The sequence below is a fragment of the Saccostrea echinata genome, unplaced genomic scaffold (genome assembly GCF_033153115.1).
Source record: "Saccostrea echinata isolate AGI-Se365-2 ecotype Australia unplaced genomic scaffold, CSIRO_AGI_Sech_v1 ptg000117l, whole genome shotgun sequence".
In the NCBI taxonomy this organism is placed as follows: Eukaryota; Metazoa; Mollusca; class Bivalvia; order Ostreida; family Ostreidae; genus Saccostrea; species Saccostrea echinata.
The window spans coordinates 1,302,501-1,326,549 of NW_026889866.1; the positions used below are offsets into that span (position 1 = coordinate 1,302,501).

Consider the following 24,049-nt stretch of genomic DNA (forward strand, 5'->3'; position numbering starts at 1 on the left):
ATCCTCAAGTAGTGTAGGTTCAAGTTTGTTCCAATCATGACCCCGGGGGGGGGGGGTAGGATGGGGCACAATGGGCGATCAAAGTTTTAAACAAGAATACATTGGGAAAATCTGTAAAAATCTTCTTCTCAAGAAGAGCAAAGCCACGATTGGTCATATTTATATGGAAGCATCCTTAGGTAGTGAAGATTCAAGTTTGTTCAAATCATGACCCCCAAGGGGTAGGATGGGGCAACAATGGGCGATCAAAGTTTTACATAGGAATACATAGGAAAAAGCCTTTTAAAATCTTCTCAAGAACAGCAAAGCCATAATTAGTCATATTTAAATGGAAGCATCCTCGGGTAATGTAGATTCAAATTTTGTTCAAATCATGACCGTCCAGGAGAATAGAGGGGCCATAACAGGGGATCATAGTTATACAAAGGAATACACATGATATATCAATAAAAATTGTCTTCTTAAGAAAAGCATAGCCATTATTTGTCATATTAATTCAAAAGCATCCTTTTGAAGTATAGATTCAAGTTCAAATCAACACCCCCCTCAAACCACTTTTATATCAAAACTTTTCAAGACTCTACTGATTTCTGCTTTTTCCTAGCCAGTGCTCAGGTGAGCGATGTGGCCCTTGGGCCTCTTGTTTAATTAAATATAGAGGGAGATAACCCTTACCAAAATTCAAGACACATCCCACCCTTACATGCTAATAGTAATAAATGGGAATTATGTCTAAATATACTGAGTATTTAAAAACACCTATACATCTGTTATGTATTCAATTTCATTGAATCTGTTGCTATTATGGATGGAAAATCTTAACTTCTTTATTGCTGATTCAGCATCCAACTTCTCCTCCTAGCTTCTGAATGCCTGACTTTCCCAAAGCTTTGCCTTATATACCCTTTAGTTTGGCTAGTCCATTCCAAGGGTTGTGAGGTCCTTCTATAATATCTGAGGTCTTCAATGCATTTTACTCAAATGCCCCTTAACCATTAGGCCTACACCTATGTAAAGCTTCAACCCCCTGTTTTAGCCCTGCCCTATCCCCAGGGGTCATGATTGGAACAAACTTGAATCTACACTACCTGAGGATACTTCTTTTATAATATAACTAATCATGGCTTTGCTGTTCTAGCTATAGAGAAGATTTTTAAAGACATTTCCTATATATTCCTATGTAAACTTCGACCCCCTCTTGCGGCCCTGCCCTACCTCCGGGGGTCATGATATGAACAAACTTGAATCTACAGCATGTATTGAAGCTTTCACATAACATGCATAAGTTTCATCTTTCCTTGCCAAGTGGTTCTTGAGAAGATTTCTAAAAGATGCCACCAAATTTTCACGAATTCTTAATTATCTCCCCTTGAAAGAGGGCGTGGCACTTCCTGTGAACAAATTTTAATCCCCTTCACCCAAGGATGCTTTGTGGCAAGTTTGTTTGAAATTGACCCAGTGGTTCTTGAGAAGAATTAGTCAAAAATGCGAAAAGTTTACAGACTACAGACGGACGCCGGACAATCTTTGATCAGAAAAGCTCACGTGAGCCTTCGGCTCAGGTGAGCTAAAAATCTTTGAGTGAAATATGTCACCTTTATATAAAGAAGTTGTAGACGACAAAAATTTTATACTTTTTCTGCCAGTGACCCTAAACTTGCCAGGTCAAGGTCATGACACACCCTCAGTAATAAACAATCTGAAATAAGAATGATTCTCTATTACAAAGTTATAGCCTGGACACTATTGCACGGACAGACAAGGTAATTCCCATTTACCTTTTTGTTTGGGGGTATACTATCAAGGTTCATAATGATATGTATCAGCTTGCTTTGGATGCTGGATTTGACCTACATTTTCTGGATGAGAGACAATTAAGGTTCAAGTTTTTTGAACAATCCATCCCCAAGTAACCATAAGCCACACCTTCACCAAACTTGCACTGATGATGCATCTAGGGATGACAAATTCAAGCAAACAAAACAAGACTAACAAGAAAGGTTTAGAAACGGATTTCATTGGAGGCTGTAAATTCATTTAGAGATTAATGAATTGTGATATAATGGTTCATGCCTATTAAATTTGTATTATGTTATACAATTATTGCTGTTTTTCAGTCAATACGAAGATTTAGCCACCTTCGAAGTACAAAATTCACCTCACCCTTCGCACTTGGTGGATATTGTACTCCTCAGGTGGCTAAATCATGGTATTGACTGAAAAAACAGCAATAATGATTCAATGATTAAATGATATATTATATATTAATTAAACTCATTAAGCAGTTCATGCCATCTAACTTCTTCACATTTACTGAAATCCTACGCAAATGCAACGAGAGAAGCAGGGTCAATAAACATTATCAGTTGTACTAATTTGGAATTGTTTAAATCTACTTTAGTTGCTATTAAAAAAAAAAAGAAATAATGTCAGGCTCTTTTATAGGATCAATTTTGAAAGGGGGGAGGGGGACTGACAATTGAAAAAAATCTTTGATTAGCCCCCACAAAAAGAGAATTCTCGTAAATTAAAATATTGTTAGGGGTTAGGGCTGGCGAATTAAGGTCCATTAGTGAGGGACCATGCAGCCTTTCAATCCACTACCCCCACCCAAAATTATATATTCCCTAATGTTATGTTCACCTGAGTGGAAGTCGGTAGCAAGTGAAATATTTGTATGAATTTGGAATTTCCTGATCTATTTTTAGACCAATGTAGAAAAAATACATCCTTATGTTCACCTGGAAGGTCACATGCAGGTGAATATACTAGTATTTTTTCTACATTGTTGGATCTTAGCCAATCAGAGAGATAGGAATTATTCAATCATACAATAAAATTTATTATTGCTATTGAACATTTACTACTGCCATCTACATTGATCCTTTCACTTTAATTAACATTCAAGTCTTTTTTCTGTCTTTTGACATGAAGCATTTTTCTGGCAGCAATGTTAACACTCGGTATTGTCCTTTTTTTAAAACAATAAGTCAATAGCTTTCTTCTCTTATGCACAAAGCACTTCACATGGATAAATTGTTCTCTTCAAAAAACAGTCCTCATTTCATTGCATCTAACGTTGATCTTTGACTTTAAAAATCAATAGAATCCATCCTTTAGCCACCTAATGATGCTTATGGAAACATGATTTTTGAAAGGACAATCAATGGTTTTCTTTATATTCTGACCACAGTCAGCATATGGATAGCTATAGAATTCAATTGAGGCCACATTGACATTCTTTTAGCCCCCCCCCCCCCCCCCCCCGTCGCCTGCGTGGTGCAGTGGTTAGAGCATCTGCTCTAGAGTCGTGGAGTAAGGAGTTGATCCTTACATCACGGGTTCAAATCCACTGCAGTACGTGGAGACCGGTCCTTTGGAGAGACCGACCGTATAAACCGAGGTCCGTGTCGCAGTTGGTGTTGGCACGAAAAAGATCCCTCACTGCTCAATGGCCCCGAGTGCCGAGTATAGGTATAAATTTGCAGCCTTCCACCGGCAAGTGGTGGCGTCTCCATATGAGTGAAAAAATTCTCGAGAGGGACATTAAACAACAAACAAGCAAGCAAGCCCCCCCCCATTAGATGACAAGATTTGCAGTTCAAAAGTGCATCAACTGGCATTTAGGTTTAACACTGCAATTTTATGATTTGGACACATTTGACAACATTTAGCTCTAGAATTTCAAAATGAGGTCACCATGACCTACTTTGGAATCATGACACCTCTCTTTCAAGATTGATCTAGGCACCATTGACAAGCATAGCCATAAATTTTAAAATGAAGTTTTATAATAACTTTTACAGAGAAATATAAACAATTCATATAATTATATAAAGTCATAATAGTTGTAGACATAACTCTGTATATAATTACATTATAAATGATAATAATAAATGTGGAGCAAAAAAAAAATGTCAAAAATACAATTTGTTTGTAAAAAATTATAACATCTCTGTAAACTTTTCCAAAAATAATCTAACAAATAATATTCAAAAGATAAATGTATTTTTAACTCAACAATGAACTTAATCATTGAATCAGCAATATATAAATATATATACATATACATGCCCTTCATCTTGTAAAAAAAAGAAAGAAAGAAAATACCTTAATTATCACTATTAACTGTTGGGGAAAAAATATAAGAAAGACAACAATATCCAAGTCACATTATGATTGTAAACTAAAGATCAAAGAACCTGTCCGTAACTTGGAAATTCGGAAACATAAAGCCTATAGCAGGGTATCATTAAAACACCAATCACCCTTCCTCCATTTACAGGGCCTGTAAAAAAAAAAGAAGAGTTTTAAGGTACATGCACTGAAATTCAACCAGAACTAAAGATTGAATGAGTTAGTTAGTGAAACTGCACCTGTATTTCATAGTGTATTTGTTTTATTGGATATGCTAAAATCATTCTTGAAATGTCTTGCCTTTGAAGACTATCATAGGGTTCTATATAATTATATATTACAAAATGTATACAGTATTACATAACAGCAAACCTAGGAATTGTATATATGACTGGGTCTCTGATCCACCAAAGGACGTTGTAATGCAAACTGTAAAAAGAAAATATAAAAGAGATGTTGAGTTTTCTTTCTTATAACACTTGATACATATTTCAATTAATGCACAATATTTACATTTGCAAATGTTTTCTTTTATATAACACTACTAAAAGCAACAGGTATCTATATCCATATAAACACAGGTTCCTCGCGTCATAAACGTTCGACGTAATTTCTCAGTGACGTCATAAAGGGTCAACGCGCAATCAGTGGATCAAACACGTGCTGTTGGGTTTGAAAAATAGAACGTTTCACGCGTTAAAGATTATAATCAGGCAAATATAAAATATGAATAAGTCACAAATGTAAATATAAGTAATAACGTATCATTTTAAAACATCTATCGGGCTATAAATACGGGTTGGTACGAGATCAAATTTACCATAAAGCCCTTTGGGCTTTATGGAATTTGATCTCGTGACCTTGCAACCTGTATTTATAGCCCGATAGATGTTTTAAAATGATACCTTATTTCTTAATAAATAGCAGACTTTGATCAATAACATCTTACACTGTCCTTTCGTCTTGATGTTCGACCTGATCTACGATCATCTGAAAAGAAAAGTATTAGAAAGAGGTCAAATTTTCTGCTTTTTCTTGAGCACATGCATATATTTACCATTTTTTCCCCCAAATATGCTTTCTGAATAGAGCAATTGATACATGTTTCCCTGACATGTTATTTTCCAGTTACAAATGGTTGAAAACGGAGAGAGATCGATCTTTTGAAAATATCACAAAGTGTAATTGTAAAGAGAATAGTAACATAATGGTAATTCATATTGTTCACTTTACTGACATTCATGATCTCGAGTTATTTCATAACTACCCTGGAGGTATTGTCAATACCGAGTTTTAGTAGGATACTACAAATTATATTCAATAAAGTGTACTACTGGGGGTAAATAATACACCCATCTGGACCTACATAATGCACATATATTCATGGTCATAAGCCATGACCATCATTTATAACTACACATGAATAAAATTACGTAATTTTGGGTTATCTGACACTCCCCCCCAGAGGTTGAAATTTTTCTGGAAAACCCACTAGCCCAGGGGCTACTGATCAGTTAAAATTTACTAGCCCAAATCTCAAAGTAACTAGCCAAACAATTTTCATGCAAATTAATGAAAACATAACAAATATTAAAGTGTGAAATTTATGCTTTAATAATTGGTAACAGAAACAAATTAAATTAGTTCTCAGTCAAAAGAAACCAGTCTACATAGCAAAGCTATGATAAACTGATGATCCAGAATTTTTTTCTGTTCTGCTAGTCCAACAGACTATCATTACATTTAAATTAGGTAGCCCGAGTCTTAAAATGACTAGTCCCAGGCGTCGGGCTACCGTATATTTCAACTCCTGCCCCACCCCCCATCTCCCCCAGATAAATCAACTGGACAAGTTGAGTAGTCCTCGATCAGAGTGTTAAGATATAACGCAAACTTGATTTGAATAACACAGTCATAACGGACTATAATCGGTAATGACCATTGTCTGCCCTTGATGGAGAAATCTCAATTATGTTCTAAAGCAGGGGGATATCCGCAAACTTGAAAGCCTGATATATTTTCATCAGTCATAATGCCATATGTTATATATGACGTCAAAAAGATGATGTAAATTCATATAAATGTTGATGATTTTGAGAGAAAAAAGTGTATTTTACATCAATATTTTGATTAAAAATCATTGAGCGCAAGTCTGCACTAGTTCGATCTTTTCATATAATGTGTAGAATTAAAATACATATAAAACATGTGAATATTCTTCTGAGGCAAGCTCGCACACAGCAATTTCTACACTCAAAATTAAACAAATTTTGTCCTCTTTCTTGAAACTACCAGAAAATCCTAAGTTTGTGACATCACAGAAACAAGAATTGCCAATTATCTACTTCCAAACTTTAATAATTTTTGTCAATTAAGATTTTTCATACAATACATACAATTGTGTACATTTCTCGAGATTTTCAAAATTTGGCTTTTATGGGGCACAAATATGCTTTTAGTGTATATAGTTCTCAAGACTAAATTAAGGCCATGGTGACCTACTTTTGGGTCAGGATACACCTTCCCCTAAGATGAATCAACCACGGTTGATGGTCCTAGGCCTCTCAGTGCACAAGATATGAACAAAACAGGGAAAAGCTGATAGACAGATTTAGACATTGTGATGTATTTATAAATCAAGAGACTTTAAGTTTTAGATAAATGTTTTAACATTTTGTACCTTGTAAGTGGTCCAAGACTGGATATATACGTGGATAGCTGGGTGGTATGCCATTGCGTAGGGTGGGTCTTATCTGTGAAACAAACAATATATCAGTTCACATAGTCACCAATCTTCTTGTCATCTGGAAGGCTTTATCACTGGGTTATCAGTGGTTATACATGCCAAATATGGTCTATTTTTAAAATTGTTCAATAGTTATGTTTGATCCAGTTTGAAAATATTTGCCATGTTAACATAAATTTGCTGTGTAATATTATATATGGTGATTAGAGATCAATAACATCTCATGAAAAAGAACATAGGTAATCAGAGATTACAGAGCTCACCTCAACAAATGTTGTCTTTAAGTAAGGCAAAGTCCCAAACTAATAATCTAGTAGTGTGCATCCCTAGATGTAACATTTATGCAATTTTGGTTTGATAGGTCTTGCAGTTACTTGGGAATGGACTTACCTAACAAGAGGCCCATGGGCCACAACGCTCACCAAAGTAACTTTGGCCCTGCTGTTCTTCACCAGACTTTCCCCAATGTAATACCTACTGTGGCCCCACCCTACCCACAGGGGTCATGATTTTAACAATTTGTAATCTTCACTACTCCAGGATGCTTCAACATAAATTTCAGCATATCTGGCCCAGTGGTTTTTGAAAAGGAGATCTTTAAGGATTTTTCGTATATATTTCAATGTAAAAATTTGATTCCCTATTGTGGCCCCGCCCTACCCCTGGGGATCATGATTTTAACAATTTGGAATCTACACAACCATAGGATGCTTCCACATAAGTTACAGCTATTCTGGTCCAGTGGTTCTTGAGAAGATTTTTAAAGATTTTTTTTCTATATATTTCAATGTAAAACTTGGATTCCCTATTGTGGCTCCGCCCTACCCCGGGGGGTTGTGATTTTAACAATTTTGAATTTACACTACCCCAGGATGCTTCCATATAAGTTTCAGCTTTTCTGGCCCAGTAGTTCTTGAGTAGAAGATTTTTAAAGATTTTTTCTATATATTTCAATGTAAAACATCAATTCCCTATTGTGGTCCTGCCCTACTCCCAGGGGTGTGATTTTAACAAATTTGAATCTACACTACCCCAGGATGCTTCCATATAAGTTTCAGCTTTTCTGGCCAAGTGGTTCTTGAGAAGAAGAAAATATTTTTTCTGTATGTTTCAAAGTAAACAAGAGGCCCATGGGCCACAGCGCTCACCTGAGTAACTTTGGACTTGCTGTTTTTCACCTGATTCCCCCCCCCCCCCCCCCGTAGTACTTATTATGGCCCCGCCCTACCCCCAGGGGTCATGATTGAAACAATTTAGAATCTACACTACCCCAGGATGCTTCCACGTAAGTTTCAGCTTTTCTGGCTCAGTGGTTCTTGAGAAGAAGATTTTTAAAGATTTTTCCTATATATTTCAATATAAAATTGGATTCTCTATTGTGGCCCCGCCCTATCCCTGGGGGTCATGATTTGAACAATTTATAATCTACACTACCCCAGGATGCTTCAACATAAGTTTCAGCTTTTCTGGCCCAGTGGTGCCTGAGAAGAAGATTTTTAAAGATTTTTACTACATATTTCAATGTAAAACTTGGATTCCCTATTGTGGCCCCGCCCTACCCCCGGGGGTCATGATTTGAACAATTTATAATCTACACTACCCCAGAATGCTTCCACATAAGTTTCAGCTTTTCTGGCCCAGTGGTTCTTGAGAAGAAGATTTTTAAAGATTTTTACTACATATTTCAATGTAAAATTTGGATTCCCTATTGTGGCCCCGCCCTACCCCCGGGGGTCATGATTTAAACAATTTAGAATCTACACTACCCCAGGATGCTTCCACATAAGTTTCAGCTTTTCTGGCCCAGTGGTTCTTGAGAAGAAGATTTTTTAATGACCCCACCCAATTTTTGTATTTTCTTGATTATCTCCCCTTTGAAGGGGACTTGGCCCTTCATTTTAAAAATTTAAACTCCCCTTCACCCAAGGATGCTTTATACCAAGTTTGGTTAAAATTGGCCCGGTGGTTCTTGAGAAGAAGTCGAAAATGTGAAAAGTTTACAGACGGACGGACAGACAGACGGACGACGGACAACGGGTGATCAGAAAAGCTCACTTGAGCTTTCAGCTCAGGTGAGCTTAAAATGGATTCCTTATTGTGGCCCCGCCCTACCCCCGGGGGTGATGATTTGAACAATTTAGAATCTACACTACCAAAGGATGCTTCCACATAAGTTTCAGCTTTTCTGGCTCAGTGGTTCTTGAGAAGAAGTTGAAAATGTGAAAAGTTTACAGATGGACGGACAGACGAACGGATGACAGACAACAGGTGATCAGAAAAGCTCACTTGAGTTTTCAGCTCAGGTGAGCTAAAAACTTTAAACTAGTCACTCATCCAGAAAATTTAAGTCATATCCAGCATCTGAAGCAAGTTTGAGAGAGTTCCCGTGATGCATCATGCATGCAAGTTTAGTTCAGATAGCCCTATAGTTTACTTTAACCTGGTCATTCATCTAGAAAATATAGGTCAGACACCGCATCCGAAGCAAGCCTGGTAGTGTGCATATTTAGATGCATCATCCATGCACGTCTGGTCAACATATGGCTTAAACTTGCTTGGAAATGAGACCTTCTCTAAAAACTTTAACCTGGTCACTCATCCGAAAAATGTAGGTCAGATCCAGCATCCGAAGCAAGTCCAGTACTGTGCATCCTCAGATGTATCATCCATGCAAGTTTGGTCAATATAGGGCTTATAGTTACTCGGAAATGAGACCTGCTCCAAAAACTTCAACCTGCTCCCAAAACATTAACCTGGTCATTCTTCAGCTGAAATTGCAGCATCTGAAACCTTGACTGGTACAATGAAACATACTACAAGCATCCTCCATGCATCTCTGATTAATATAGGGCATAGAAGTACTTGAAAAGAAATCTGCTCCAAAAACTTTAACCTGGGATGCCAATGCTGAGGGTATTACATAAGCTTCCCCAACTTCCTTGAGGTGAGCTAAAAATGAGTCAAAAGAATCAATACCTTCATAAATGAATTTAATCAGTTTTTATTTTTCAAATTTTAAAACAATTTTGGTGTGCTAACCTCAGACAACTGTTCTGTTGTCAAAAACTGTGAAACCTAATTAATTTGAAACAAGCGAGTCAATTACTCGAGATGTTTAGTTACACAAAAGCATGCTGTTTAGTAGCCTGAATACAACTCCTGCAGCAGTCCTGCTAGTTGGGTACATGTACATGAGCAAAGTTATATGATATACTTAAGATGCCAAAGTTTCAAGTTGTGCATTAGAAATAAAAATTAATGGACAAACTTCTGTGCTTATACAGGAATGATTCTTCATTAAAGTGCTGGTAAAAGATTGAAAATGTCTCAAATAACAGAAACACATGAAGCCAGGTCTAAGTCCAGGCTGTTCCAAAAATTAATACACATTAATGTGAGTTAATGTTATCATAACGAAATTTCTAATGACAAAAAAAAATCATAAAATTGTGTTTAATATTTTACAGTATTTTGACATGTGCCAAGAAAATACTTACTTGGGCAGAAGGTTGTCTAATGTGTCCTATAGGTTGCCGAAAGACTACCTGAAAAATATGAAATTCTATACCTACGATTGTGGGGTTTTTTTTGGAAAGTTTTACCTATTGCTGGAAGAGTATCACATGAAGCCATGCATCCAAGATTTTCATAAAATTAAGGTTTTCCAAAACACTAATGTAAATACATGACTGATGTGAATTTTCTCAAGAAAATATCTTTTTTAACATACCTCAACCATATATTTTTATGACAAATCACATGGTCAAAAATACACAAAATTATATTAACCATATCACCTTTAATTAATAATGAATAAATTCTAGAGTGAAATGTAGATTTCATACAGAATGAAATAATTTTTATTTAGAATTGTCATTTTATTCACAAATTAAGTTTTATCTGATGTTTATAGTGTGACACTTACCCTCTCTCTGTTTGTCTGATTTCTCTGTTGTGGGCCTGCAATATAGTTCTGAGTCCTATTCCTGCAAAAATGTACCATAATAATGATCATATACAGGTCCAAAACTAAACACAAGATTACATGAGAAAATTTTACATAAAGATCATGCTTCTGAACATGACCCTGGAACAATATTTACATACTAGATATGAGTCAAAATCATGATGACAGCAGACTGAAATTTGAATTATTCCCAGTCAAGAGTTACAAAGTTTATTGCTCAGAAATGTTTTGCAATGATTTCTACATTTCATTGTATTGTAACCTGGATATTTGACCTGTGTCTTCAAATACAGGTGATACATCTCACTATAAATTAAGTCATGGAAATATATAGGAAAGAGAGAAAACTTTTGTCACAAATGAATGTACTTCTACATTCAATTGTTCTAAATCATTGAACTTCGTGGTTAATCTGGGTAAAAGCTTGAAATGTTGCTTCAAATAATTTAAACATTTGTTTTTTTATTCAATTTAATTTATAGATCAAGATTATGTACAGAGATCATTATGGTACAGACTTTATTGATAACATCATGTTAAACATCATAACCACAGTGTCATTGATAAAAAAAGTTTATGCCCCAAAAATTTTCAACCAAAATTGCAAATGTAATAATTCAAAACTTTGAGGTCAAAGGTCAAATTGGCTTGAAACACATCTTTTGATGATACATGTTAAATATAATGCTGAGTTAAAAGATCTGGCCATAAGGAAATTCCCTGCCCTCAAAATTAACAATCTGAGGTCAAACATCAAGGCAATATGTGGGTCACAAGTGTACGTGAAAAGTTATTTCATGATAATAATATCCATCTGCCAAATTTCTTCTGCCTTTGATATAAATCTTGAAATTTCATTGGTCGAGAAATATATACTGCATAAAACCATATCATGCTGCCTACTGACATGGTATTGTTAATATGGCCCCCACCCACACATGTGACCTACTGACCAGGTATCAAATAAACATCCCCCTTCCAAATGTCCTACCGATTAAATATCAAATTCCATATACATTTTCACTTGACCTCGCAAGGAGCTTAATAACTGACATCACATAAGAATCAGACAACATCACAATGTAAACAATTGTTACAGAAAGGTTTGCTCAGAGAAAATGAATTTTACTGAAAAATCTTCGACAGGATAAATTTGTTAAAAAGACACTTAGAGGGGTAATTGAAAAATATATGGGGTCCTTGAAAAAATGCACAGTATTTGGATCAGTTTATGCCTATCATATATGATCTGTGCAAGGTAGACACTTGAACAATCTTGCAGAATGAAGAAAAAACATTTCAATTATGAACTGGAATTTCTAATATTCTAATTAAGGAGAGGTCACCAACCTTTGTATTTTCCAGTGATGCCACTTCCTGCACAGTAGTACACCAAGAACAATAATTAGGACAAGGAAAAGGACCCCCAGGGGGACTGCTACCCCCACCCCCACAATTATCTGCTTGTCCTCTGTAATCGTTCTGGGGGTGCTAGAAACTGCTGAAACTGTCAATGAGAAATGTCCTGTTCTCTTAGATTATCAATATTTTACATGAATATTTTGTTTCTGTAAAAATTAAACTGTTTTAGAAAACAAAATACTGTGCGTCATTCATACTCTGAATGAAGTACAAATTTAACAAAATTTATATAAATTAATGTATATGTTAAAGGGTTGTTATATAATATATATTATATAAACAAGTTGAATTTGCACATGTTCTAGAAGTAGGTGCTAACAGAAATACTTGGGATACTGTGAGCACCGAGCTCACAAAATGATACCCCCACCCACTCAATTATGAATATAATGTGGAAAGTGCATTTCTTGGCAGCATGTAATTGTGATTCTGTGAAAGTACCATTGATTTTCAATCTGGAGTTTAGAAGGAATTGTGTTAACAAAATAGTTCCCCTTTTATCAAGTATAATGGCAAAGTCAATGTTTTCCTATTGGAAACTTCAAAAATCTGTTCAATCAAAATGTAAAACAGGAGGTGCAGAATATGGCACTATGTAATAAAGATTCTGTGAAAGCGTTTCATTAAATCTTATTCAGTGATTTATAAGGAGTTATGGATAAGAGATGGGTAACCAAAATATTATAGAAAGAAAGAATGGCAGTGTCCATGATTTGCTATGGGAAACCCTGAATATGTGTCCAATCAAAATGCAAAATAGGAGATGTAAAAAGCCTCTACATAAAACAAAGTCAAATTAAATTGCATTCAGTGGTACTGAAGGCATTGTGAACCCTAAGTGTAACAGATGGACACTTCCATCACTATATGCCCACCCCCACCCCCCGAATTTCAAGTTGGAGGTATAATTAACAAAATACATCCACACAATTAAACCACAGTCTATACATTATCTGTACCTGTTGTTGTTTCAGTTGTTGTAGGAACAGGTGTAGTAGATGGAATTACAGTAGTACTTCTGTAATAAATTAAATGTATTATAGAAACAATGCCATATATATTTGGGCTTTGATTTTAATTTGCCATATCTAAGAAAACATTAAGGTTTCAAATAATCAAATTAACATAAAAGGTAATCATGATCTAATAAAGTTACTATTTTCACATCTACATACAGTAAAACTTGTCTAATCTGGACACCACTGGTTCCAAGAAATTGGCCAGATTAGACAACATTCCGGATTAGACAACACTTTAAACAAATGAATTTACTGAAAAGGACTTCAATTTTACATTGTATTAGGCAAGATTTTGGATTATACAACATCCGGATTAGACAAGTTTTACTGTACTAATATGTGAGGATAATTTCTCCAAATTTACATTGTATGTCTGTTCTATCTTTTGAACTTCATTTTAATACGATATGTTCAGCCATCTACTTACATCAAGCAATTCCACCAGCCTGGAGAATGAGTGATACAGGTTACATTTTCTGAACATGTCTTGCATACCACTGGAACTGTATTAAATAAAATAAATTCAAGGTCATTTTTTGCTGGCAACACAGAGGTGAATTACCTAGTAGCTCAGGATGGAAGTCAACAATACTGTGAAATGTTAAACATACTGGGTAGGGCTATAGAATTTTTTTTTCCTGTACAATGCTTATGCTGTTTTGAGTTTAAAATTCAGAAAAACTTTCCCCTGAAACTTGACAAATCTAACTACATGTACTACAGTAAAACTTGGTTATGCAAACTTGCTTATAAGGAAATAAGGTTATAAGGAGACTTGAATAAATCCCGTATGTAACTTTTCACTGTGTTCCTTACATGGATATAAAAAACCTCAGTTATAAGGAAGCAAAATTCCAAGTCCCAGAGACTTCTTTATATCCGAATTTTACTGTACATACAATCATGGCTACACAATTTGCAAGACTTTTATCTAGAATAGAAAACTGGTTTACTGTAGCCTAGCTTACAATAAAATCTTTCTGTTTCCATCTTTCATTTTACAAGCACTGAAGTAATCTAACCTTCTCGAGTTCCATCAAAGATGTCTGTATTCTTTAACAAAGGTACACAGTTACCAACAAGAGTTATGCACCCTACAGTGTCTATTTTCTCGTTGACTTTACTGGCAATCAGGGTCACAAAATCTGGGTCAGTTAACACTTTCAAGAGGACTGTCACATGTAATTTTGTTCCAGTGGCCAAAGCTCTAAAATACAAGAAATATTTATAAATCTGCTGTGCCTTTTAAAGGGTTCAGCTTACAATTGTAATATCCTGAATCAACTGTACCTATACACAAGGAAATTTTTATACTCAACTCCTCATCCTCTGAGTGAGTGACAAACTCAAACATTGCCTATATAATTTCACAAAGGATGCACACCTCCAAAAATTTCAACAAAATGTCTTAAAATATGAACGTACCAAATTATTTGATGATGCGTGCACTAAGAACTAGAATTATAAGGATGAAAATACATTGGCATTAATTTTCAGGTCACTCACAATATTGTTGACAACTGGATTCTGTCTACCACTGTGAAGTTCAGTATTTCATTCAGCTAGAAAAAAAATCATATCTTTGTTAGTTCCATCTTTCTTGTGATCCATGCAACAATTTGCATATCATGTACAAGCTAATGGATATACTTCTTTTTTTATATACAGTTGAAGTTCGGCATATCGAACACTGATATCTCGAATACCATGGATATGTCGAAGTGATTTTAAAGTCCCAACCAGTTATTCTTAAAATATTTTACCCTCGAAATCTCGAATCCTTGGATATCTCGAAGTTTTTTCACGGTCCCATCGAGTTCGAGATAACGAGGTTTGTCTGTATGTTTACATTTTAAAATTTCTTTGTCCAAGATAAAACTACAAATAGTAAAAATACTTGATTTCTACATAAAGCTACTGGTTTATTGATAGGCTTGGTTAAAAAAATCATGTGTGGGGTGGGACAGAGACAGAAATAAGCGGGGTTTGTAGCACGTGAATTAACAGAATCAAGTGCATGTAAATATAAGGAATAACTCAGATATTTTGGTATCATAAATGCCTTCGGCATTTATGCAAATTATCACACAAGCCAACTGCTTGATCACATCATGAAACCAAAACTCCTTAAATATTGTAGGTGTAGCATTAGACTTACTGTTGTGATGACTGAGTTTTCAAACACAGCATATTTTATATCTGTTGTATCTGCCATAAATGCTTCATAACTCTTAGCTGTTGTTATTTTCAGGGATACTGCATTAGTAGTGCTTACTAAAAAAAAATTAAATTTGATGATTAAGTTACATACATGTATATATACATGTACTAATGTAAAGAAATTGAATATAAATATTATGTAGGATAAATATTCACTTACCTAATATGAAAGGATAACTAGGTGTTTCACAAAATACTATCAGTTACAGCTAATATTAACTGTATATAATCAATTTAAATAAATTTGTTGCATACCTGAAACAGTTCTGAAAAAAGAAATTATTACACAAAGTTAATACTTCTTCACACTTTAGTGTACAAATTTACATTTCTTCATGCAGATAAAGCACTGAAACTTAACTTGGGGAAATAAACTTTATACAATGTATAACCAGAATTCATTAAAATTTTATCTCACTTGTAAATAACATATGGCTTTCTCGCAAAAATAAGGTTTTGCAAAAATTTGGTTATCTATAGTATGCACAGCCATATCATAAAGCAAAGAAAAAAACTGACTGTTAAATAAACTCATCTGAAACGTCCTCAAGTGCATTGAATAGAGAAAAAAGTACCTGCATACATAGCTGTTATCCACAAGGATGTGACATCTTTCAGTGGAAAGACAAAGTACACAGGGGGCAGGTCCTACAGAAAAAAAAAAAACAAAATTAAAAAAACAAAAAAACATTACCACCTATAAATTAGTTATATGGGGTCTAATAATATACCAGTATACCATGACACATAAAAAAATTGTACCATACTGCAATACAAAAACTGTATACCTGTGCACCACGATATATACAGTTGAACTTCAGTATCTCGAACACAGATATCTCGAATACCATGGATATGTCAAAGTGATTTGGAAGTCCCAACTGCTTATTCCTTAAGTATTTTACCCTGGATACACTTGAATCCTCGGTTATCTTGAAGTATTTTCTCGGTCCCTTCGGGTTCGAGATAACGAGGTTTGACCGTATGTTAAATGTCACATAATGTATTTATGAACTTGAAATAATCAACTTTATATCCTTTCACACTGTAATAGAGAGGTCCTCATTTAAGAACAAATCCCTGCAATAGGTGAAATATCATGATACATATGATACAGTCCAAGTGTATAATGATACATCATGATACACTCGATCTAGCTGTATCTTTACCCCCTATTAGTTATCTGTTGAAGATGGGCTAATAAATAAACATGTACATTAGAAGTTCTGTTATATTTTTATTGAATTTAAAAGCCTGCAAGGAAAATCTATTATAGTTTCAATTTTTCTGGTCCTAAGGTTCTTGCGGAGAAGATTTTTAAAGATTTTTCCAGTATATTTCAATGTAAAACTATTGTGGTCCCACCCTACCCCCAGGGGCCATGATTTTGAACAATTTAGAATCGTTGATTTTTTTCTACTCATTGAGTAAGGGTCCGGTACCGATTCAATTGGGAAAAATTACATTGAAGTAGGACAAAGGAGAATTTTCTGTCATTTAAACATATGAAATGTTTTTTGCGTTTATTCCAACCTCATTACCTATTACTCCGTGTTTTAAAGAATATACACAACAAGTATTTTATTGTTTTCATATCAATGTCCCTTAATTGTTTTTGCATTTTCATGCTTTCAATTTGTCAAAATGTACGACACTATACTGTTTACACCACAGGTCCCGCCATATAATGACTAATCTCTACTTTCAATTTAATAAGTGAATGCAAAACAATTGGTCAACTTGTACAATGTTTCATATAAAAGAAATATGATGTTGCTTGGCTATGGAATTGGGAATTTTTAGTCTCAAAATTGGGAAAAATTAGCTTTTTTGGCATTGGGAATGGTACTTTTTATTGGTACCAGTTATATAAGGGGAAAAAACACTGAGAATCTACACTACCCTAGGATGCTTCAACAAAAGTTTCAGCTATTCTAGCCCAGTGGTTCTTGAGAAGATTTTTCCTATATATTTTAATGTTAAACTTGGATTCCCTATTGTGGCCCAATCCTACCCCCGGGGGTCTTGATTTGAACAATTTAGAATCTACACTACCCCAGGATGGTACCACATAAGTTTCAGCTTTTTTGCCCCAGTGGTTCTTGAGAAGATTTTTTAATGACCCCATCCTATTTTTGTCTTTTCTTGATTATCTCCCCTTAGAAGAGGGCTTGGCCCTTCATTTTAACAATATATATTCCCCTTAACCCAAGGATGCTTTGTACCAACATTGGTTAAAATTGGCCCAGTGGTTCTTGATAAGAAGATGAAAATGTGAAAAGTTTACAGAAGGACGGACAGCTAGACAAACGGACAGATGGACAATGGACAACAGGTGATGAGAAAAGCTCACTTGAGCTTTCAGCTCAGGTGAGCTAACAAAGATATAAGAAGTCAGCATTTTATGATAATTTTCAACAGAACTGCAATATTCTGTGAAGAATGCATATGCATAACCCTCATATGATATACAGTATTTGGTATTAAAAACTAGCATAGTAAGAGAGTTTCCCTAATGAGATTTATTAACCCCCCCCCCCCCCCAAAAAAAAAGAACTGCATTCAAACCAAGTACAGCATATATCTGTAATTCTACATAGATGGTCTCTTAAACCTGAAAAGAAATTCACTATTCAAGTTCTTGCACCATTGGCTGTACATATGGCTTTTGATATTCTTCAGCCACTTGCAACCATATTGTGTCAAATATGAACTTCTAATATCCCCAAATCACAAACTTATGAGCACAATGCTTTATCTTTTATCTGCCCTTAGCTTGTAACTCCATCCAGTTAACTTGGTCAGTTTACATACTCACACATTCAATGGCCATTTTAAGCAATCTTTGTCTCAAGCACAAACTTCTGAAGTTTGTACATCTGAGTTATGGGCCATAGAAGCATTTTTTTTAACAACAACAATCAAGCTTATAGCTAAACTTCGAAATCTCAAACACGGATATCTCGAATACCTCGGATATGTCGAAGTAAGGCCGCGGTCCCGACGAAATTTGCTTTATAAATGATTAAAATAAACCCCTCTCTGTCGAACACGGTAATGTCGAACACCACGGTTATCTCGAAGTAAAATTGTGTACCCATTCATTAAAATCAAATGCGTTATCTCGAAGTCAGGATAATTTTCCGCTCTGATGATCAAGTCCGTTAGGTAAACTAAATGCTTTATTGATAATACCTACCTGTCTGTCACGCTCAGGTTACCTGTGGTCCTGTGATCAACAGATAACAGCGTGATAATTATATGAAGTGTATGTATGGCTTACCTTGATTGTAATTATGCAAGCCAAAGGTTGTGTGTATTAGTCTAATGCATCCGCGTGGATGACATGTTAATTGTTTTGTGGCTTGGGTACGTTTATCTTGATAATCGCTATTTAATGCTATGTGAAATATGCGCGCACACATAGTTTATGGATATGAGAGAAAATTATAAACATTGAAGTAAAACAAAATTCTGTAATTTAATGCTATTAGAATTTATTTCCCCTATATGACAGTGCAGAATTTACAATCATCTGTACACACCACCATGTGAGCATGTGTTGCAGTAAAAACTTGTGAGCTGTATAGTGCCCTGTGATTCATGATCAGTGTTGTTCTGTAGTTAGACAAAAGTGCCTGATTCTTCTTTTGCATTTGATTTTATTATGGTAAAATAATTTTCTTTTAACTGATTTTACATGTGTGAACATGTTTTTCCAATAAAAGAAGATGTATATTTCATTTTCGATATTCTGACAGAGACCGATTTTAAAGAGCTAGAGCCACGAACCATCTAAATGTGCCTTAGATTTTAGACAAAATTGAAGTTTGATATCACAAAGCCTGTCATGTGCTATATTATAGTTCACGATGTCATGCTACTCTACATACAATTTTTTGTCACACAGGCCACAGTCTTTAGCACATGCGCAGCATCAAATATACAAATGAAGTTAAAAAACTTCTAAAATACATTGATTTTACTGTAGTTATTTCAAAATTTGAATGTGGCCACACTCAAGTACCAATTCCAAACTTTGCAGACAGAAAAATATTACATACCGGTAGATGCATCTTTATGCAAAATATCTTAGAGGTACTCGAGTGTGACCAATATGAATTTTACATTTTATGAACGTTGAGCTATCAGAAACTGAAGCAAGGTCCTCCATTTAACAGTAATTATGAGTTCATTACATAGTAAGTAGCCTAAATTAGTTATTAATATATCACATTTATTCCTGTTAACTACATAAGCCCTAATATGTCAATTATTTTGTTGTAGAATATCTTAAACTCACATTAAAATGTGGTATTTCAAGTAAAATTTAAAATTACGTTCTTTTCAATCATGCTTACGTATAACAATAATAAGATTTATTTCCTTTACGAAATAAATCCAATTATTACAGCGATGGTTACTGTTGTGCATGAGATCCGCGCCTTAGATTTGTGCGCGTAATGCCCTGATGTAGATGACGTTATCGCCGTTTATGTTTGACGTCACAATATTTGTTACAGTTGGATTGAGAGGTGGGTGTTGTTTGTCTCGTAGCTTAAAAATAACTTTGTTGGCGGTGGTTGTCCTTTTCATCGGACAACCATTTGGCGGTTATTCGAGACGCCCTCTATGATACAAGTATTTTTTCACAACTTCTGCTGAGTATCTGCTCACCCAGTACCAGTAGGAGTGTTGTCACTATTCCCATTTTAAGGAATTTATAAGGATAAGGATTATAAGGATAAGGATATATAAGGTTTATAAGGATAAGGATTATAAGGTTTATAAGGATAAGGATTATAAGGTTTATAAGGATAAGGATTATAAAGTTTATAAGGATTAATGTTATATACGATTAAATAAAGTATATATTGTATTATGTAGGTCGTGGCCACAAACGCCAACTCAAAAATAAATAATTATAAGAAGTTATGCTTGTCTTCATCGTCTTTAATAATGACGTCATAATTTGACGTCGACTACATCTGAGCACAGATAATTTGAGGAAGTTTGTTAAAATAATTTTATAATAATTGAAAAGTGTCGAGATCCACTTTCTGATTTATTGCCAGAACCAGATGTTGAATGTAATATCCCCCCCCCTCCCCCCGATTCTTCATATTAATTAAAATACAAATACCTTATTCCAAGGTTATTATTTAAAATATAATACGCAAAAATTATGTGCATTTTAGATATACATTAAGCAGAAAAGTTTGATTTGATCACGCACTGATATTTTAAATGTAGAAATATATGGTATTTATGTCTTCGAGATCGATTAATTGTGTTCTCAATTATTTAGTTAGCTACACTAAAACAGTAACCACTAAAACACTAAGCCCCCCCTTCTCTCTCTCTCTCTCTCCACCTTTCCTCAGTTTTTTTTCTTATTTATTAGCCTTTCACGATGTCTTAGACTTCCTCTTAGAACTTTTTTAGGTTTCCTATTCTACGTTATCCGCTTACATTTTTTACGATGTCCTTTTTTACAAGTGTAAAAAGCAATACATTAATACTAAAAGTATTAAACATTTTTGAAAAGAAGTTACTTAAAGGCAGTTTAAATTTGTACAGATGGGGGGACCACGCTCGTTTAAAAAAATGACTCATAATTATTATTATTATTTTCTTTTTTTATTTATTTTTTTTTTTGACGAACACAAAAAGGTGGAAAAAAGAAGAAAAAAAACTTCTCCAATTCGGGTGTGGGGGATGGGGGAACTACACAGAAATGTTTTGACAAGAAAAAAAATTCCTGAAAGGGGGTGCAAGTGTAAGACATTTCGATTCTCGTGAACAAACCGCTAAATTGACTCTTCTTGCCATTTTAAGGGGTCCGTGTTTCTTGTGTGTGTGTGGAGGGGGCTCTCCTAGGACATCTGTTGGTTATTTTATTATATAAATATAATAACCCACCCCCTCTATAGATCTGTGCGTATATATGTGCATGATTTTATAGATGTAGAAAAGTATCCGACCCAATGTCAAATGTGTCCGAATTTTTATTACATCTGAATGCATTTTGAGGTAAAATACCGAGGTGATCCAATTAAAATGAAAAAAAGGTGTCTGACTCACGATTTGCACACATAGGATGTATAAAATAAAGTATAAGACAGCGCACTATGATGTGGGTCGTGCCTTTCCAATGCATGTATTTTGGACCCTCGTTTACTATTAGGTGGTTTGCCTATACTAGCTTTCTCAATCACATCTAGGATGATCAGACATAGCATAGATCGGACAGCTTTAACAGATTAAATCCGCAATTTCACTTTTCCGCGATTCGACACTGCTTTTCCACGAAAAAAAACTGCTTTATCGCGACAAGTTAGATTAAACTTTTTGCCTTTTCCGCAATGTATTTTAACATGTACCTCTTCCGTCACCCAGGTAAAAACATGTTGATCATTGCCTACTTAGCACTGGATAAAACAAAGATTAAAAACAAGCACTGGTCTAGATATTAAAAGATCTACAGAACATTATTTAAAATAGGGGTGTTTAGATTTATAACAGACACTGAACAAAGACAACATAGAGTGTTAGTACATCGCATTGCACAGTGCTGAATGAATAAATGAATAAAATAATAAATGAGAATAATATACACAATTAATTAAAATAAATATTCTAAAAATAAAAAGTACAACTACCACATATATATACATGCTTTTACAGTTCGGTGTGAGGTCCATATGTAATACATGTATATTTGTTACCATGATTTGTTTCTGTATGAACATTTTCACTGACATGTAAAACATCATCACGGAAAATCAGAAAGGTTGCGAAAATAAAATCGCAGAAAAGCAGGTCGGCCATTAGATCATTAAGTGAAAAAAAACCCAGATTCAAATGATGAATAGTTTGATCTATAAATAGAAGGGAATCCCTCTGCAAGTGATGTAAAAAATGTTACTTGGAGATGACAATTAAACAAAAAATGACGCTTTTGAAATATGAATATTCCAGGACATACTTTATTTGTCAATTCATATGATATAGCCCATTTTAGTACGCGACATATCTTCGTCATTGGGACATTTTGGGGGGGGGGGGGGATGTTAGAAAAGGCTCTTCACTAAGACTGGTAGTTTAGATGTCTTCGGTTCAATTATTTTAAAAAATGTGGCAAGGTGGTAATTTTAACGCGATTAAAAAGTTTATTTAATCGAATGAAAAATAGAGAAAGGGGGTCCAAAAATAATTGACCCTGCCCCTTTCCCGGGTACTACTTTTCTGAGACTGCATAACGATTTTAAGTGATTTTTTTTAATAAACACATGAATGTAATATTGGAGACAAGCAACAATCATTCACGGACTTGAATACTTGAACTGTTCAACAATATATCAAAGAATAAACAAAGGCGCAGTTTCTTATGCAGTACACTCTATTGTATATGTTTCGAAATTAAAACGCATGTGTTACGTTCTTCTGCTACCCCCCCCCCCCCAAAAAAATATATAAATATAAATAAAAAAATATATAAAATAAAACAAAATCATGGAAGCAATAATACATAATAAATTTTAAAAAAATAATTCTGCTTTAAGGCGAGATACATATCTGATCGGAAAAAAAAAACTAAATTCATCTATAAGTTACAAAAAAGACAATTTTCTAGAGTTTTTGTTTAAAACTAAACGAAAATCGGGGAGACATTCAATTGTTTGAATATTTTTTATTGTCAAAATGCACATATGAATCGGAAACAAGTCCTTCACACTCACAAAGTACTCTCCTATGATAATTCAATTTCAGTTTAATTTAGAATAAGATCTTTAATAGGCTCAGATTCTCGCCAAGAAAAGGATTTGACAATTTCCGCACCAGACGTCACTTTCTATTTAAAATATGTTTGCACTTATATTTCTATCCAGTCAGATAAAGCTTTCCAGAGTTTATTATATCAGAAAATAATACCGTATATTGCAGTAAGTCATATGTCTATAGTATTTGATACATGTACTTAAATACATATCTGTAACTAAGACTATTGCAACACTCAGTTGTACAAAGATAAGCAGATACTGTAGAACGTCCCTTCGTTTAAAGCCTTGGTCCAAGATTATTCTTATATGTACTACAGGATATAATGCAATCTGTTATACTCGCGCGCATGCAGTTATCGCATAAACTGCAATATGAAATCAACAACCCATCTTCTTATAATATATTGATAAACTGATCATGATGCTGATAGATACTTCTCTATTCCAATTTCGTTTTTTAAATGTGTTCATACAATTGAAATGCAATTTTTTTTTACAATGTAACGTAATGACGTTATGTTACAAATAATGACGTTCCTCACGCAAATTTCAATCAAAACAATGCCATAGTGTAAAATCTCTTCTTTAAAAAGTATACTGTAAACGTGGTTATTTTGACGAGTTGAAAAATTGACGATTTTTTCTTTACGAAAATTGACGAGTGTTAATTTTAACAAAATATTGAATCAAGAGTTATGTATCTTTGATTTCACAAGATTAAAACAAAAATGAATACAAAGAACACCTCAAAAAA

The 24,049-nt window shown here is 34.5% G+C and overlaps 1 protein-coding gene across 1 annotated transcript in view; it reads right to left on the reverse strand.

Annotated features, from left to right (window-relative positions):
- Positions 1-4,078: 4,078 nt before the first annotated feature.
- Positions 4,079-24,049, reverse strand: part of LOC133177298 (fibrillin-1-like) — a 36,064-nt gene continuing 16,093 nt past the window's right edge. Inside the window, exons 19-32 of the mRNA XM_061312356.1 lie at positions 16,087-16,159; positions 15,767-15,777; positions 15,450-15,565; positions 14,798-14,853; positions 14,314-14,498; positions 13,719-13,794; positions 13,232-13,290; positions 12,201-12,357; positions 10,809-10,869; positions 10,381-10,428; positions 6,818-6,890; positions 5,087-5,127; positions 4,510-4,566; positions 4,079-4,288 (exon numbers count right to left, since the gene is read on the reverse strand). Coding sequence (XP_061168340.1) covers positions 4,510-4,566; positions 5,087-5,127; positions 6,818-6,890; positions 10,381-10,428; positions 10,809-10,869; positions 12,201-12,357; positions 13,232-13,290; positions 13,719-13,794; positions 14,314-14,498; positions 14,798-14,853; positions 15,450-15,565; positions 15,767-15,777; positions 16,087-16,159 — 1,013 coding nt within the window. The 3' untranslated portion in view covers positions 4,079-4,288. The remainder of the gene's footprint in view (positions 4,289-4,509; positions 4,567-5,086; positions 5,128-6,817; positions 6,891-10,380; positions 10,429-10,808; positions 10,870-12,200; positions 12,358-13,231; positions 13,291-13,718; positions 13,795-14,313; positions 14,499-14,797; positions 14,854-15,449; positions 15,566-15,766; positions 15,778-16,086; positions 16,160-24,049) is intronic.